Source organism: Euprymna scolopes, chromosome 29, assembly GCF_053919585.1.
Source record: "Euprymna scolopes isolate OS-2025 chromosome 29, ASM5391958v1, whole genome shotgun sequence".
Classification (NCBI taxonomy): domain Eukaryota; kingdom Metazoa; phylum Mollusca; class Cephalopoda; order Sepiida; family Sepiolidae; genus Euprymna; species Euprymna scolopes.
Window position 1 is genome coordinate 25,379,801 of NC_136510.1, and position 19,055 is coordinate 25,398,855.

Below are 19,055 nucleotides of genomic sequence, written 5' to 3' on the forward strand. Positions count from 1 at the left end.
CGACATCGCTAAATTTAAACGATTTTCACTTCCTTTGTCAGTGTAACGCCGCGGTAACATCTCAAGTTTTCCGCCTTCGCGTCACGTGTTCAAACCTGTCAGCCTACTAAGAATTTTTTTCTTTTTTTCTTTAACACCTCCAAACACCCCGGGTAACACCGGACACCCCCGCTAGTGTGTGTGTGTGTGTGTGTGTGTATATATATATATATATATATATATATATATATATATATATATATGGCAAAATGTGTCAATGTTTGGATGTCTTGCAAAAATTTTTGACAGAGGTGACTGATTTTCATGAGATCGATATCCTTTTTGAAGCTCGACTCTTTGGACAACAAATATCTAAATATTGGCTAAAAACATTAATTCCTTCGTCCTCAACTGGGCACTTTTCTACAGGAAGGGATAGCAAAAAAATCGTTCTTTCATTACAATTTAGCCATACACGCATGTGCAAAAAAACGTTTTCTTGAATTAGTTTAATAAAAAACCAAAAAAAAACAACCCAATTTCGCTGCCGCGATCATAGACCAGTCAGTAAGGGAGCAGCGTCGTTATCTTAAGATTGCACGTTCGAGCCAAGATGTAAGATTTTGTTTTAGAACTGTTTATATATTCCCTAGATTATAATATCTACAATTTGCAAAAGGACGTTGTCTCTAGATTTATTTTGATTGATTTTTTTTTTTTTATAAAATTCACGCTATTCCATCCTCTCGCGTGTTTGTTTGTGTTTTTCGTATAAAAGCGAAACTAAATCCAAAGTGAAGGCAGCTTCCCGGCCTTTCTAACCAGGACGTCCAGAAAGCAATTAGCTTTGATCGATCTTGGGGAAACCCCTCATATCAGACAATTGCTATTCATTTGGATACTCCTTTTCGTGGGGAGTTGGTTTTGCCCAACATCGTGGGGAAACAAAAATGAAACGGCTGAAAGCTGAATTGGCGTTCAGCCGACCTTCATTACTGCACCTGTATGAATTCCTTCACTTAGCAAGTCAACTTCTTGATTGACATCGCTAAATTTGAACGTTTTTCACTTCCTATGGCCTCGTTGTTTAGCGGTAAGATGTCATGTTTTCTTACACTTTCTTTTCCGCCTTTGTATCTCCACGCCTCCCTGACTACTAACATGTTTTTTTTTCTTTTACACCTCCAATGTCTTAGAACTATTTATATACCCCTCCCTAGACAATAATATGTACGATTTTCAAACATACATCGTGTCTAGATTTATTTTGATCGACTTTTATAAAGTTTGTGCTATTTCGCTGTGTCACGTGTTTGTTCGGCTTTTTAGTATAAATAAAGTGAAACTAAATTGAAACTGTGTGTTCTTGGCTTTTGCGCTGGGGATGATCCAGAAAGCAACAAAGCTTTGATCAATGCAAGAGAAACAAACCCCTGATATCAGACAATTGCTATTCAATTTGGACAATCCCTTTTCATGCCCCCCCCCCCCAAAAAAAAGAAAAACATCTTGGGGGAAGCAAAACCAGCCAAAGTTGGGTAAACAAACCCCAAAAAAAACTGCCTCGCAGTAAAAGTTAACTGTGAGATTTTTATAGCGTGATATTTGACCTCCTTAATTTCACGTTCAGTTTTTAATCCTTGAATAAATTGAAACATTTTTCTGCTAGTCTCTCTTGCTGGCCGAGCGGGTAACATGTCAGGTTTTTTTTTTTTTTTTTCCACACTTTATTTTCCACCTTTGCCTCAAGGTTCCTGGTTCGATCCTACCTGCCTACCAAAACTTTTATTACCCCAACACACACCTCCAAACACCCGGGCAACACCGGGCACCCCCGTTAGTCTATCTATATATATATATATATATATATAATATAAATAAAAAAGGCAAAATGTGTGTTAGTGTGTGTGTGCATTTTCTGTGTATGTCCGGCAAAGGCTTTTTTCTAGGGGCGCTCGGGGTGATCACTTATTCTTAAAATTTTTTATATACTGCCTAAATTATATTTACGAAGGGCGGTCGCGTCTATTTTTTTTTTTTTTTTTTTAACGACTTTTACCCGCTATTTTCGCATGTTTCTTTGGCTTTTTAGTATAAAAGCGAAACTGAATCTGTAGCATAAGGCAGCTCATTGGCACTTGTGCTAGGGATGTCCAGAAAGCAATAAGGTTTGCTCAATTCGGGGGAAACGCCTTATATCAGACAAATGCTATTCATTAGACACTCTCCATTTTATGGAGAGCTGATCACCCCCCCCCCCTCCCCCAACCCAACATCTTGGGGAAACAAAAACTACCACGTAGCCAAAGTTGGGGAAACAAAACCATAAAAACTGCCTCACAGCAAAAGTTAAGTGCAGAATTTAATTCCCTCTATGGTGTGATGTTTCTCAAGTTTTTGATTGTTAAATTAAAACGCTTTTCATTCCTTTCCCTTTGTGGCGGAGTGGGTAAGATGCCGTTTTTTTTTTGTTTTTCCCCCCCCCTCCTTTTTTCCACCTTCACATCAAGGCTTCGGGTTCGGGTTCAAGCATACTTTCCTACCAAAACATTTTTTTTTCCCTTTTACACCTCTAAAACACCTGGGCAATGCTGGGCACCCCCACTGGTTCTGATGTTTACTTTTTATATATATATATATATATACTCCCTAGATCATAATATTTATGATTTGCGAACGGACGTCGTATCTTCATATATTTTTAGCGACTTTTATAAAATTCATGCTATTTCTTCCTTTTGCATGTTTGTTGGGTTTTTTTTTTTTTCATATAAATAAAGCGAAACACATAGTAAAACCGTCAGCGGCCTTTCATGTTCGGACGTCTTAAAAGCAATTAGCTTTGATCGAGGTGAGAGGCGGGGAATCCATCATATCGGACAATTGCTATTTATTTCAGAGTTCCTCCCTTTTTCGGGAAAGCTTGGTTTCCCTAACATCGTGGGGAAACAAATAAAACAGCGGAAAGCTAAACTGGCCTTCAGCCAACATTAATTTCTGCACTTTCGTAAACTCCTTCACTTATACATATATATATACACTTATTTTTCAGGTGCCTTCTCCGTGGGCTCTCCTCACTCTGCTGTTCATTATCTCTGATTCTGTGAAAGCTAACCAACATTTGCTGCAAATCATACTTTGTACACCTTCCAAGACGCCATCTGATATCCTTCTGGATCAAGTTTACAAAATTTTCTATTTTTTCATGCAGAAAACGACTCTATGGCGTCTAAAACCTTATGAGTGAGTTCTTATTTTTTTTTTTCCTTTCCCTTTTATTGTAGTTTTTTTGTTGATTAAAAACTCAAAAGCTGTATTTGAATATATATTCTCTGAAAATAGTTCATTCAATTTGTGACAGTTGGATGCTTCTAAGTTTTTTTTTTTCTAATAATGATCTTTTTCTTTTCTGTTTTCCCCGTGTTGTCCTTCCCCCCCCCCCCCGTTGTCGTTCTCTCCCCCCCTCCCCCGCCTTTTTCTCCACGGTGTTGCCGTTCCCCTTTTTCTCCACCATGTTGTTGTCGTTTCGGCTCATTTTTACCTTTTATTTATTTATTTTTTTTTTGTTTTGTTTTTATCTTTGTAGAATTAAGTTTTCCTTTCTAAACATAACTCACCGTCTTGCCTGTACACTGGAAACATTGGTAGACTATGGCACTATGTCAGTGGATGATCTAAAGACACCTATCCTACCAACACAACAACAATCTATACTAAAATATCGGTAAGTTGTTTGCTTCCAAGGTAATCTCCTCATTAAATGTTTTCTAGGGCATTTTTTCCTCTCTAGATTCCATGGATTTTGGTAATATCCTATGTTTTTATATACTGATGCGGTTCTCGGTTGATTGACTGTCGGATGTATACTTGAGTCAAAAGAATGAAAAGAATATTCTGTTGTCACAGTCATAGTAATTACCGAGGATACAGTTAAGAGACACAGCATTCTTATCCCATCGCAGTTAACCACCTGATGAAGACCGGAGGAATTGTTCGCCTAAACGCCATGAAACAACTCTGAAGATGCAGATGACAGTCCACAAATACTTTTTAAAAAAAAAAGTCAAACGTGTAGTATGAACGTTACATCGTTTCTCAATATGTAATTTAACAAGGCCGATAGCTATTAGTCGTGTGCTCTCGTGTAATGAGTGAATGTAGGATTGACATGAAATTCTTAAAGATAATTAAAATGACCGAAAAAGTGGCTGAAATGACTTAAATAAAAAGTAAATCATTGAGAATGACTTGAATGAATTTAAGAATGACTTGAATGCTTAAAAAATAACTGGAATCCTTCAAAAACAACCTACTTAACTCCTAATTTTTAAAACATTTTTTATTGACGTGTAAAAACAAAAGATAACAATAAAATGGTACAATAATTCATTTGTGTCAAGGCCGGGGGAAGAAAAAACAAAAATGATTAGTAGAACCCTCCCAACCCCGTCTAGTTGATAGACTCCCCGTTCCACTAGGTTTGTAAAAGGAACCTCGCTTCTGCAGGTCCGTCTCTAAGTGGAGATACCCTCGAGATGCGGGTAAATGGAGAAAAAAATTTTGTGGGTAAGGAATAGGGGTTGGTTTGTGTTTCTTTCTCTCCAAGATGGTTGAAATTTAGAGGAAGGGGTGAAAACAAAAATTGCAAGTATGGGGGGGGGGGATATTGGAGGCTTCCTAATCGGGGAGGGATGGAACACACACTCGGCTAGCTGAGAGGCTACTTGTTTAATTTTACTTTATGGAACTGTGCATTCCACACCGAAGCGGGAAACACGTATTCAAATTTGGCTCCTCTTCGTACACACAAACTTGCTACATGTATCCATCTTCTGTCAAATGGCGCGCGATGCAGCCTTCTTCTATCACATCTGATCTTCACCCATAGTTGGTGGTTAAAGAAAGCGATCAGATCCTGATCAGAAAAAGACCCCCCCCCCCCAAGCAACCTTGCAGACGCCACGTCCAAATCACCATTCTTGCCACGGCCAGGATCGTAACATAGAACATTTGTCTTTCCCGGTTCCACGGTGGCCTCACGTTGTCCATGACATTGGATACGGTAATTGGGCGAGGATGCTCAGGATCGATGCAAGCCGTCACCTCGATGACATATGACCAGTACCGGCGGAGTTCGCAGCAATAGAAGAAAGCGTGATCAGTCGTTTCTATGTCCGTTGTCCCACAACAGGGACAATCAGGCGACTCCAAAAACCCGGAACTGCAGTGTATGTTGAGTGGAAGTGCATTTTGGGCCAATTGACATGTCAGAGAGAACTCCGAATTGTTCAGATGACTCGAGCCTGGCGTCCAACTTCACGCGGAGCGGATCTCACTCTGCTGCCAACCCAAACGCGTGCACAGCGTGTCGTCGGCGGGCCCCCTTCACTAGATCCCTGTGGAGTTCCCTACGGGTAGCAGTCACAAGGTCGCTGGACCTTGGTAGTCGTTTTAGCGCGGCTCTGCACTCTTTCATGTAGGCAGATTCTCGCCGCGGCCTTCGACGGCTCTTGATAGAAGGGTCGAAAACGAGGTCGGGGAAGGTGGCAGTAACCACGGGTGGTCATCTTGCATATAGTGGCTCAGGAAGGCCAGCGTCTCGACACTTCAAGTCCAGCATTCCCAAGCCTCCCTCATACAGACGTTGAATACAGACCTGTCTGCTCACCTAGTGTCTTCCTCTGTCCCAAAGAAGCAAGCACAAGAGCTGTTAGGTGTTGTGCAGGCAGGAGAAGTACAGCCAGTCGGTAAAGGATGAGAGGAAAGACGTAAGTGGCGCACACTTTAGCTCTACTCTTTAAGGAATGTTTCCTAGGCAGCCATGAATTAACTGCAGCCTCCACCTTTGACCGTACCTCCAACCAATTTTTGTCAAGCTGAAGACCCGGTCTGAACCGGGCCATCCATCTAGCTGAAGGGCGCCAGGAGGTTGGCGTTACCACTCCAGGCGCCCAACCGCAGTCCTACCAACTTGCTGCAGTTTATCTTGGTCCCTGTAATTCTTTCGTACTGAGTGCCTCCGACACGATCACAATGTCTCTGAAGCTCGACACAAAGACCGTGACATCATCGGCAAACACGGATACCTTGGCAACGCGGATACCTTGGCACCTGGGCCACCGGTTATTGCAATTCCGCGCAGGGCTGAATTTGCCTCCCCATGTCAGAGCTTGCAGAGCAGGGGCTCCAAAGCCAGGACATGGAGCAGGGGCGACAGCGGACAACCTTGACAAACCGACCGAGAGATAACAAAGGGTTTTGAGCGCTTTCTGTTGACTTGCACGACAGCTGTGGGCTGGCGATACATCACTGAGATCCACTTGCAGAAGCTCGGTTTAAAACCGGCGGCCTCTAAGACAGATGCCAAGGAATGATGGTCGACCCTATCGAAAGCTTTGGACTGATCTAAGTTGATCAGCGCGGCTTCCATGTCGTCTATCCCTCCCTCTGGGATCGTGCGTATCAGGTGCAAGTTGTTCTGAATCGATCTCCCCTTCACAGCGTAGTTCTGTTCCGGTTCAATCAACTCACTGATAACCTGCAGCCGATTCGACAGGACCTTGGCCAGAATCTTCAACTCTGTGTTTAACAGAGTTATGGGCCTGTAATCGTCTAATTCTTCCCCAGCATACCCGTCACCTTTTGTCAGCAATGTGATCACTCCTTTGGTGACTTTGCGTGGGATGGATCCCTGAGCAAACCAATGGTTTAACACATCCGTGAGAAGAGGCAGAAACATGGGCGACAGCCTCAAATACAGTTCGTATGGCTGACCATCAAGTCCCGGCGATCTATCACAGCTGACCTGCTTCAGCGCAGTAAAAACCTCCCGCTCAGTCACCCGGCCCTCGCAACTAGCCGCCTCGAGGCGGGGAGAGTCAGCCACATAGTCGCTAAACTCAAGGACCGGAAGATCGGGCTGCTGCATAAAACGCTCCTCGAAATGTTCTCGAAACCCCTCGCAGATCTCCCGAGTCGATTCCAGGGTGCGTCCATCCGGATGTCTTACCTTTGCAATGTACTTGTCCGAGCCACGCCTAGAAATTTCACAACGCGCGTCAGTGTTGGAGTTGACTGCTTCATTGTCTACCTTTCTAAGCCTAGTTCTGACTACTTGACCTTCATAACGCTTGCTATTCTCACGCAGAAGGTCCTGCTTAGCTAGTTCTTGACTAACCCTATCACCCTCCCCTGTAGCCCGGGTCTTTCATCTTAACCAAAAAGGCTAAGCACAAAAGTGTTATGGACAGACAGACCGACCGACCGTCCGACGGAGTGATTTATAGAGTTGCTTGCACGCGACTAGTAAGCAGTTTTTAATATTTTATTAAGGTTTAAAGTTATTATATAGTTTCAACATACTCATATTGTAGCATAGTGCATACAAGTGCGTGGGGAAAGGATCAGCAGCAGCAGTCGAAAAAAACACATATGCAAATTTAGTATGGTTGAGGAAAGAAAGGAAAAAAAGGCAACACTTGCTCGAAGGAGAAACAAAGTCCATATCGAAGAGAATGGATGTGTGAAGCAAATGTGAGAAATGACTGTCTGCGGCCGGCATGGGGTCAGAAGTGTGTACACCGGGCGAGATGGACGATGGCGGGAGACTTAAGTGATACCGAAAGTAACGGAAATAAACGCTTCTTTTTAAAAAGAAGAAAAAATGCTGATGGGATTTTAATTTATTTTTGTTTGTAGCTGAGACCGTTCTCACATTACAATATTACAAATGGTTTTCAGTTTTAGTTATATATTGTACTAATTTCACAAAAATAAAACTTATAATAATGAGGTATGCAAGAATTACGTTGGTACAATAAGCCATCGTAATATGTCCACTCTCAGATCTAAATTAAGATTTTTACATAAACTCTTTATGCACACTGCCAGGGTTTGCACAGGCTTGCAAAGTGTTTTGACTTTGACCTTAAAAAGGCCTTATTTCTATTATTACCTTGAAAAATCCTTAAAAATATGGAAAATATCTTAAAAAGGCCTTGAAAAATCATTCTTTATGTTCAGTAAAAATTTGTCAAAATTATTAAAAATAAAATCGAAATAAATACTATTAACTATTTTTTAAGTATTAATAAAAAATATTAAAATATTTTAAATATTGAAAATAAAATCAAAATAAATATTAATTTTTTTTTTAAGTATTAATAAAAATATTTTTAAAATATTGAATAGAAATACATTGTTCTGAAATTGCATTGTGTTATTATTGATAGTTGCATCCCTTTATTACGAAACTACCTGATGTTTTCCATATAATAACCAAGTAGTTTCATGATGAAGGAATGTAACTCTGAATCCACAATACCGTAAATTTACAAGTAAATAAACACAGCGTAGACGAATTTACAATGGGGGGAAAATAACATTTAATCGTGCTTAGTTGGCCAAATATAAGTGGGTTAGGGAATGTAGATATGCTTGTCGACGAGCATATTGTTCTGTATGTAAAAGTTTTTTTTTTTTTTTCTTCTTTAGCAAAATGGGTGAAAGTGCCTTGAAATCGCATGTGTCTCTCACTTAAGACTAAATGAACGAAAAATGTAAATAGTTGACCAGTTTTGTTGCATATTAGAGAACTTCATGTAAATAACTGACCTTTTAAAACTACTTCATCAAATAAAAAGATAAATGAAAATTATTTTTCCTATTCTCAATTAAGTTTTTTGGTTTATATCATTGTTTATATATCAAGTTTTGTTTTGAAAACTTGAATTTTGTCTGAATAACACCTTGAAAACTGACATTGAATAGCTGTATGAACCCTGACTATTATATGGACGTGAAACTTGGCATCAAAATCGGCCAAGAGAAAAAAAATTACACCCATCTGATTCAAAGTGCCTTAGAAAGATGCTACAGATCAAATGGAGTGATTGAATTGCCAACCAAGAAGTCAGAGACCGCACTAACAGGTAGTATTGTCAATAATCTGCAAATAACATCTCAGCTAGCTTGGACACACCCTAAAGATGGCCCCAGAGAGAATTGCCAGTTGAGTGTTCTAACGAACCATCTGATAGAAAGAGGAAAACCAAAATTGAGCAGGAAGCAGGCAATCGAGAGATTTGATTGTAACGGGAAGAAACTGGAAGGGTGCTGTGTATCCGTATCTGGCTTTAGATCAAAAATGGTGGTATACTTTGACTACCTCATGCATTGCAAAACACAAAAGTTTCTAGGTCTAGTAAGTATCAACTTTTGTCAGGAAAGCATTCTGGGTTTTCAAATTTTAGTACATGGGAGATAATTGAAAGACGGAAATAAACTGAGGAAAGCAGAAGATTTTAGAGATCAAAGTGACCACCTCAAAGTCAACTAAAATAACAATTGACTAACTAGCACAAAAGATTTAAAAAAAAAAAAAATCAATTTTGGGTTTAATTTCAGTAGTATTGTAACTCTTCGTAAGAATTGCTGTTTTCTGGGTTGAAATCTATCCATCTAACATCGTTGGTGAGTTTTTGACCTTAAAGTTATATTTTTAGCTCTAGCTCTAGCTCTTTACAATAAGTGGCTTCATGCCTAGTCTAGAGTGATTTCCATAAATTCTAGAACTTTTAAAAAAGCCAAACATGTAGCGTAAAATAAAGTTGCATCTTTTACGAAAATCTAATTAAATCTTTTAAAATCTGTTCTTTCAACAGTGATCATCATATTATAAATGATCTTCATTTTTGGTTTTGTTATATGGACTGATTTCACAAAAACATAGTTTTGTTAGTAAAATGATTTTTTTTTTTTTTTCTGTTGAATAATTATGGCTCTTATACTTCTTTTCAGCTTTAAAATGCAATTTTAAAGCTAGAAAATATTATCACAAACATCGAATTTAAGAATTTGTATTTATTTGGATTTGCTTTTTTCTTTTTGTTCCATTTTCAGCGAAAACAAAAAGAAAATTCGATTTACTTATGAACAAAATAAGATTCTCAACTTAGATGTCAAACATGGAGATCTTGTCAAAATCACAGCCTATGCAGGTAAGTTTTGATTTATCTTCCCGAGATTTTTTTTAAATTCTTTGGTTTTTACTGGGGATGGGGCATTCTATGAGATGCCAGACATTTACACACTATTTCTGTCACTCTGAGATTTTTTAATATTCTAACTATTCCCTTAAGTGCGATTGTTTGTGTATCTTTCACTTGGTTCACCAGGTATATTCACAAGGTAATTTTTGAAATTCTTTTTCATAAGACCAGTTGCTCCTATTATAACAGCATGTATGAGCATGTGTGAAAATAGCAGCAGCAGCCAAAGTATAGATAGCTAGCGAAGTTATAAATTAGTATATAAATTCAAAGTAAACATCAATTTTTCTCATACTGATAAACACTTTTTTTTTTTTTTTTTTTTTTTACAGGAACTGGGAAGACTGCCGTACTTGTGCATTATGCAAAAATGCGTCCGAGCAGTAAATTTCTTTTGGTTGTGCCCAACAAGTAAATTATTTTATTAATCATTTTTATCTTCGTTAATTTGTCATATATTTAACCAATACCCTTTTTTTTTTTCTTTTTTTTTTTTTTTGACTGACCCAACATATGTCGCCAACAGCCAGCTCAAAACTGCTATGCATTTGTCGCACACACAAAGAATCCAAGCCTTGACAGTTAAAACAATACAATTTAATTCTCCTCCCATTCTTCATTAAGAGAAATGCATACGTAACATTTGAACATGTTTTAAATTTGATTGTCAGCAAGCATACGTGCATGACCTCTTATGACCTCTCAGTAATCGTTTACACAAAACACTTGTCAATCAAGCCCACCCTGACTCGTGCTGACATTTGGAAATTGCCCAGGCAGATTGTACGTGTTTCCCCGTGAGAACAGTACACATCTGCTAAGAGGACCCAAAATGTGGTGAGCCAGGGATTCCCCCGAAAAGTTTCTACCCCGTTATGCCACATAGATCTATTAACTAAAAAGTGCGCCAGAATGTTTCTCCTCTTGGAATAGGCGTTATTACAGTCTTTATTTGTGACAAGAGAAGAGAACTTGTGGTCATCTGTTGTTAGCATTTGTCATTACTGATTGACAATGAGAAAAAGAAAATAAAGATGTCTAATTCACTGAGGATGGTCAGGTATCAGCTGAAATGTTTGATTTATTTTTTTATTTATTGAAAAAAAAAAAAAAATCTTTGGCACCAAAATTGTGTGTGTATGTATGTATATATATATATATATATATATATATATATATATATAATGAGGACACTTCTCGGCCAATATACTAAACAAATTTTTAATCTAGACTTGAAATTTAGTATATAGGTTATTCAGACCTATGGAAAAATTTTTTAATAGGTTTTCATCCTGAAAAAAAGGGCTGCTAAGGAGTCAAAATTAAAACATTGGTACGTGGGAGTCATTGGATTTTTCTGTTTGCTAACTTTTTCAGAATTGCGCATGCGTGAATGGTTCACATAGATTACTTATGTTAAATATAAGTGAGTTGAAAAACACTTTATAAAGAGCATGTCACACTGACCAAATGGTTATCGTACTTGACTCGGGTTTTGGTTTCAATCTCAGTTTGAGTATTTTTTTGACTTTCAAGAAGTGGACTGTTTAGAGAAAAAAAAAACAATACTTGTACATGTCTCAGTTTCTGTATGAATTAAAATATAATATTTGTATTTTATGACCCGGGTGGCCTGCTTGTGTGTGTTATATATATATATATATATATATATATAATTACTTCATTTACTCACATAAATCTAATATACGAAAGCATAGATTTATGCGTAAACTTGAAGTATTTACTTCAAAAGTGCTCAATACGTAGGTAGAGCTAGTTAGTAATTTATAAAATATATATGGCAATTAAGCTACACTGAATATTCTGCGTTTCATCCACTATAGGATTCGTCAGGCTTATGCGCATAAGCCTGACAAATCCTATAGTGGATGAAACGCAGAATATTCAGTGTAGCTTAATCGTCATATATATTTTATAAATTACTATATATTTATAAAGCCCCCCCCCCTCTTGGGTTGAGCACTATCGTAAATAATCTCACTCGCTACTTAATTTAGCTGAAAAAATGCGAAGCTCGCGGTTTGTTTACAAACAAACGTTTGAGCACTTTACGAGTAGCGGACGGATGTTTATTTAAATAGACATTCGGACAGATTAATTGCGGCCACCGCGTCCGTAGTCAGGAGGTAGAACTGCCGACTGTCATCACGACGGTTCTAGGTTTGATCCTCGGCTTGGGATAGGTGTTAGTCTAGCGGCACTGATGAGTTGTGATACAACGAAACAGGACTATGTCGATGGCTAAAATATATTTTATATATATATATAGGATAGCAGGTGTGTTATTTATTTTGTGTGTCACACTTGCATCTTTTTTTTTTCTTTTCTTTTTTTTTTCTTCAGTGATTGTTGTTTGATTGTTATGACCTTCCATCCATTTCTTGTAGTAAATAATTTTACCAAGTTCTTCATAAGTTTTGGTTTCAGTTTCGATTATAGCTGAAGGAATCAAGTTTATATATATCTTTATAGGTTTAGGTTTCAATTCAAGCTGATGCACCCAAGTCATCTGGATATATTTTATTTTTGAAATCACAACTTTATAATATGTAAGAATCAATAGAAAATTTATAATTGTATATAAAATCCGCTTAAATTAAAATATTTAAATATTTTATGACCGGTCTATGCAGTACCTCCATTTCTTCTTAGATAAATACTTTTGCGTTTTTAACAAGAGAGCTTCAAGGTGTCTCCATTTACGCTGAACATGCACCGAATGCCAATATCAATATATTACATATGAAACGGTCTGCTGTGGAATTTCCACATGTCCCACTAGTATATAATAATTATTTTTAATACCTACAGACATTAGTGTTTCATCCTACCAGTATCACCAGTGTAGGAAGTTCTGATTGCTGCTTGTCGTGGGATTCAAACCACACAACAAAGCCATTTCTGTCTCGATTAGCAAGGAACAAACCACAGACCCATCATCGACCACAACAATATTCAAGTGAAATTAAACATTTATAAAGGCATGTTATACAAGAGCGGTCTACAGTGATCAAACGACTAAAGTGTCACGATCTCGCACGCAGGTCAAATGACCAACTTATTTCAGCAGACAGTACTCAATTGTTAAACTTATTTCTTGAAGGGACACATTTAATTATAAATAATTATTTTTAATTCCCTTAGACACTAGTGGCTCTTCTAGGGGGCTAGCTCTTAAAATCCCATTTTCCACCCCTATCCTTCCCAATTCTTATACAATTACAGATTCTGTACTAAATTCCCAATTCCAATACAATTACCGATTCTGATTCTTTATAAATTTGTATATCTATAAAAGTGAAATTGTATGTGTACATTTCCCTACCAAGCTGTTAATTTTCAGTTTCCAGACTCGAGATTTGACATAAGGGATTGAGATCTGGGAAAATCTTTTTAATTGGTTTTCGGCTAGAAATTTTGCTGTCAAGGGGTCGAAGTTCAATGATTTGACCTTTGAAAACTCTACCAAACTCCCGCCAATTTTAAGTCTAAATTCTTGAAATTTTAGATGTAGGTTACTTGGACATGGATAAAACGTTTTGATTCGAGTCCAAAACAAAGTTTAAGGGGTCAAAATTGGGGTCAAAGTTTTAAAAATTTTTACCTTTGCGTTCCCTAGCAAACTAGCCAGCCAATTTGAAATTTTACATAAAGGGTATTCAGAGATGCAGCAAGATTTTTAATCAGTTTTTGAGCAAAAATTTGGTTGCCAAGAGGTCAGTTGAAAGAGTTGATCTTTGTAAACTCTACCAAACTCCTGCCAATTTTGAGTCTAAACACTTGAAATTTTAGATGTAGGTTACCTGGACATAAGTCAAACATTTTATATATATATATATATATATATATATATATATATATATATATATATATATAAAGTTATGAACAGTACATAGGATCCAAGCAAAGCCGGACTGAACTGCTAGTATTTAATAATAGGGATGTTATTTCTTTTTGCTGTAAAGACGTTATTAATACATATGTTAAATGTCCAAATAATTTCTTAATTGTAAAAATACACTTGTGGAGGATGATCTACATATTTTATTTTTAATGGTAGTTTAGAATATTAGATATTTATCAATTTTTATCATTTTAATCGCTTTAAACGAAAGACAATTAGAAGAATCGTTTTTTGGTATTGGAAAATAGGCACTTTTTTTTTTCTTGTGCCCTGACAAAGGAGGGATTGTACCTAGTAATTCATTTGTCTGTTCATTTGTTCATTTTTCTCAATAACCACTCCTTAGATATTTTTGAAATTTTGCACAAACATTAGTCATGGTGAAAGTAAATTTTTGCCAGAAAAGATTTTCTGGGATAACTCTGGTTGATCCCTCTAGGGGGCATTATAGGGATAAAATTTCTCCTATATCATTCACTCGTGGAGGGAGACCCTGCATGTTTGGCTTGTTTTTCCAATATGGGAGGGAGATAAATTTATAAAACTTACGTCTATCTCCATTTTTTTTTTTTACCAGGTCAAAATAGTTGGTAATGGGTCAAAATTGAAAATTAGAACTTAGCAAGTGTCAATCAACTTAAACTGCTCTTCTACGCATATATATATATATATATATATATATATATACACACACACACATTTGTATATTGTTAGTTTGCTATTTTTTTTTTCTTTTTTTTTTTTTATCCGACTGACGATAGCTCACACAGTAACGTCTCAGGCTGGAACACTACAAATTTTGCTTTCGGTTTCAATTTTAGCTGTTTTTGTCTTTTTTTTTTTTTTTAAATTCTGATCATATACTGGGTACAATATAATATGAAATAATTGATATAGAATTGACTCTTATAATATATGCAAAATATGGATATTTTAAAATGCATTTTACGACTGGAAAATGCAGAGTGCTCCCTCTTCTCCCCTGCTAGTATAGAGTAAATTTAGGGTCTGTAGTGAACAACTATTATTTGTACTAAAGTTAGATATTAGTCTTGGCAATGATAACTTTCTTCTTGCGTTTCAGATTTGTTGCGAAACGAGCAAAGACGATTTTCCCTGAAAATGTTCACTGCACAACTGCACACAGATTAGCTTATAAAAAAGTCGGCTCCATGTAAGTATTAGAAATTTTGGTTGTTCAGAATTCTCCCATATTTAAAAACGAAACCCAGAAAAATGATGTGCATACTGAACAAAAAGATCGTATTCCAAAAATCACATAAATTGATCAAGTAGTCTTAGTTTTATAAAGAAAATCATTTTAAAACAATTTTTAGTGATTAATGGGGAAAGTGTAGGTTGATCTCGCAAGTTTTAATGTTGAATTATCTCCTTTTATTTATTCAAGATGACTACGCAGGACAGTCCTTTCTTGCTCATAATTTTTGTTTTTTAATTATAAATAAAAGTACTTAATCATTTTACATGTTCCATGATTGGTACGTACATCATAATTTTTTTTTTTTTTTTTTTTTTTTTTTTTGTGGGGAATTCTGAACAAAAACTGAAATTTCTATTCTGCATTTAAAATTTACTTTTTTCATTTAAATGTCTCTTATTCCTATCCTATGTCAAACAGTGAATCTAAATGATTCTTTGGAACCTATTTTATTAATAGTTGGAAAAGTGATTTTTTTTTTTTTTTTTTTTTTTTTTTTTTTAACTTTCTTGTCGCCATCTCCGGTCTTCCCTCTCCCTCTGTTGTCTCCGGCATTCGCTTCCCGCCCTTGTTACAGTCTCCGGCATTCGCCTCCAGCCCTTGTCACCGTCTCCCGGCCCTTCGCCTTCAGCCCTTGTCACCGTCTCCCGGCCCTTCGCCTTCAGCCCTTGTCACCGTCTCCCGGCCGTTCGCCTCCAGCCCTTGTCACCGTCTCCCGGCCCTTCGCCTCCAGCCCTTGTCACCGTCTCCCGGCCCTTCGCCTCCAGCCCTTGTCACCGTCTCCCGGCCCTTCGCCTCCAGCCCTTGTCACCGTCTCCCGGCCCTTCGCCTCCAGCCCTTGTCACCGTCTCCCGGCCCTTCGCCTCCAGCCCTTGTCACCGTCTCCCGGCCCTTCGCCTCCAGCCCTTGTCACCGTCTCCCGGCCCTTCGCCTCCAGCCCTTGTCACCGTCTCCCGGCCCTTCGCCTCCAGCCCTTGTCACCGTCTCCCGGCCCTTCGCCTCCAGCCCTTGTCACCGTCTCCCGGCCCTTCGCCTCCAGCCCTTGTCACCGTCTCCCGGCCCTTCGCCTCCAGCCCTTGTCACCGTCTCCCGGCCCTTCGCCTCCAGCCCTTGTCACCGTCTCCCGGCCCTTCGCCTCCAGCCCTTGTCACCGTCTCCCGGCCCTTCGCCTCCAGCCCTTGTCACCGTCTCCCGGCCCTTCGCCTCCAGCCCTTGTCACCGTCTCCCGGCCCTTCGCCTCCAGCCCTTGTCACCGTCTCCCGGCCCTTCGCCTCCAGCCCTTGTCACCGTCTCCCGGCCCTTCGCCTCCAGCCCTTGTCACCGTCTCCCGGCCCTTCGCCTCCAGCCCTTGTCACCGTCTCCCGGCCCTTCGCCTCCAGCCCTTGTCACCGTCTCCCGGCCCTTCGCCTCCAGCCCTTGTCACCGTCTCCCGGCCCTTCGCCTCCAGCCCTTGTCACCGTCTCCCGGCCCTTCGCCTCCAGCCCTTGTCACCGTCTCCCGGCCCTTCGCCTCCAGCCCTTGTCACCGTCTCCCGGCCCTTCGCCTCCAGCCCTTGTCACCGTCTCCCGGCCCTTCGCCTCCAGCCCTTGTCACCGTCTCCCGGCCCTTCGCCTCCAGCCCTTGTCACCGTCTCCCGGCCCTTCGCCTCCAGCCCTTGTCACCGTCTCCCGGCCCTTCGCCTCCAGCCCTTGTCACCGTCTCCCGGCCCTTCGCCTCCAGCCCTTGTCACCGTCTCCCGGCCCTTCGCCTCCAGCCCTTGTCACCGTCTCCCGGCCCTTCGCCTCCAGCCCTTGTCACCGTCTCCCGGCCCTTCGCCTCCAGCCCTTGTCACCGTCTCCCGGCCCTTCGCCTCCAGCCCTTGTCACCGTCTCCCGGCCCTTCGCCTCCAGCCCTTGTCACCGTCTCCCGGCCCTTCGCCTCCAGCCCTTGTCACCGTCTCCCGGCCCTTCGCCTCCAGCCCTTGTCACCGTCTCCCGGCCCTTCGCCTCCAGCCCTTGTCACCGTCTCCCGGCCCTTCGCCTCCAGCCCTTGTCACCGTCTCCCGGCCCTTCGCCTCCAGCCCTTGTCACCGTCTCCCGGCCCTTCGCCTCCAGCCCTTGTCACCGTCTCCCGGCCCTTCGCCTCCAGCCCTTGTCACCGTCTCCCGGCCCTTCGCCTCCAGCCCTTGTCACCGTCTCCCGGCCCTTCGCCTCCAGCCCTTGTCACCGTCTCCCGGCCCTTCGCCTCCTGCCTTCTCTGTACACAAAAACTTGTGAAATTGAATTATCAGAAACAGGTGTTTTGTCTTTTTTTTATTGTTTTTTTTTTTTTTTTTTTTTACTATATTGATGCTATTGAACTTGCCTAATATTTGCTTTTAACTATGAGATGCCATCAATAAGTTTCCAGACTTTTTTCATATGAGCACTTTTATTGACAGTACACATGAAATGCTAGTCCCTTTTTAAAATGATCTCCTCCGGTTGCAATGGACTTGTATCCTTCCAACAACTTCTGGAAGTTCTCCATGGTAGTCCTCTTGTGTGAGCATGTCAATGACCCTCGTCACAGCCTCTTTCATCTCCTCATAATGATAGTCTCTAAGGTTTTCCTTGAGCTTAGGCAATAACCAAAAGTCATAAGAAGCAAGGTCTGAACTGTAGGGATGGTGATAAATTGTTTTGATGCCCATCTTGGTCAAATAGTCTGTGACAAGACTGATGGTGCATTGTCCTGGTGGAAATGCCACTGACCCGTTTTGAAGAGTGCTGACCCCTTCTAATGGAATCTCTTCCTTTAAAAACTCAACATAGTATTCCTTGTTGACTGTCTGTCCAGTGGAAAACCAGTACGTGTAGATCATTCCCGTGCTGGAAAAAAAAAAAAAATGGATCATAAGTTTCTGGGTGGATTTACTCTGTCTGGCCTTCTTGGGTCTGGGAGAGCCAGAATGCTTCCACCGGGAACTCTGTCTCTGAGTCATAGCAGTAGATCCAGCTTTCATCGCAGGTTACCAAATCCTCAATTACGGGATCTGAATTGATCAGCTCAACCATCTCGCTGCTGTCATGACAATATCTTTCTTTCTGATCTTTTTTGACCACCCTTGGGACAAACTGTGCATATATCTTTTATATCTTCAGTTCCTCATGAATAATTATGTGTACAGTTCCCACACTGACATTAAACTATGCACTTATTGTCTCTATAGATACACAATGGTCCTTATCCATAAAGATATTGGACACAGTTCAACATCAGGGCCTCAGGCTTGCACTAGGAGCCTTCCGAACTTCCCCCATCAATAGTGTCTATGCAGAAGCCAACGAACCCCCATTATTAATTTGATGTGACAAACTAGCCTTGCAATACTTGACAAAAATTCTCTCTTGCCCAGACAATCCTGCTTATGACTGCATTGTAAACTCACTAGATTACTCGCTCTATGATGGGAAAAAATCACAACCAACAAATCCTGCCCATAACTGTACCTTCAATCCAAATTACCAAAACCTATATGACCAAAAAGTAAAAGCTATAAAATCTTTTTGGTCTTTGTACAAAACTACTAATAGAAGATGCAGGTATCACAATCACCAACATCCATGATGTCAACCTACTAAGCCTTCCACCCTGGCTACTAAAACAACCTGAAATTATCTTTGAATTAAATAACCTCCCCAAAATAACAAACCCATCCGCTAAGCTATCAAGAAAAACTCCTTAACATTCAGGAAAAATACCCAAACCATTAGTACATATACACAGATGGTTCCAAAGACAGCAACGGAACCGGATGCAGAGTCGTATCCACTAACATTACCTTACAGAAGTGGCTACCAGACCATGCCTCAATTTTTAGTGCCGAAGCCACAGCCTTAGATATGGCACTAGACTTCATTAC

The 19,055-nt window shown here is 40.0% G+C and overlaps 1 protein-coding gene across 1 annotated transcript in view; it reads left to right on the top strand.

Moving 5' to 3' along the window:
- Window positions 1–19,055, top strand: part of LOC145252552 (F-box DNA helicase 1-like) — a 65,330-nt gene that overhangs the window by 18,923 nt on the left and 27,352 nt on the right. Inside the window, exons 4-8 of the mRNA XM_080112105.1 lie at window positions 3,032–3,222; window positions 3,566–3,703; window positions 9,880–9,977; window positions 10,361–10,439; window positions 15,038–15,127. Of these exons, the coding sequence (XP_079968231.1) occupies window positions 3,032–3,222; window positions 3,566–3,703; window positions 9,880–9,977; window positions 10,361–10,439; window positions 15,038–15,127 (596 nt within the window). The remainder of the gene's footprint in view (window positions 1–3,031; window positions 3,223–3,565; window positions 3,704–9,879; window positions 9,978–10,360; window positions 10,440–15,037; window positions 15,128–19,055) is intronic.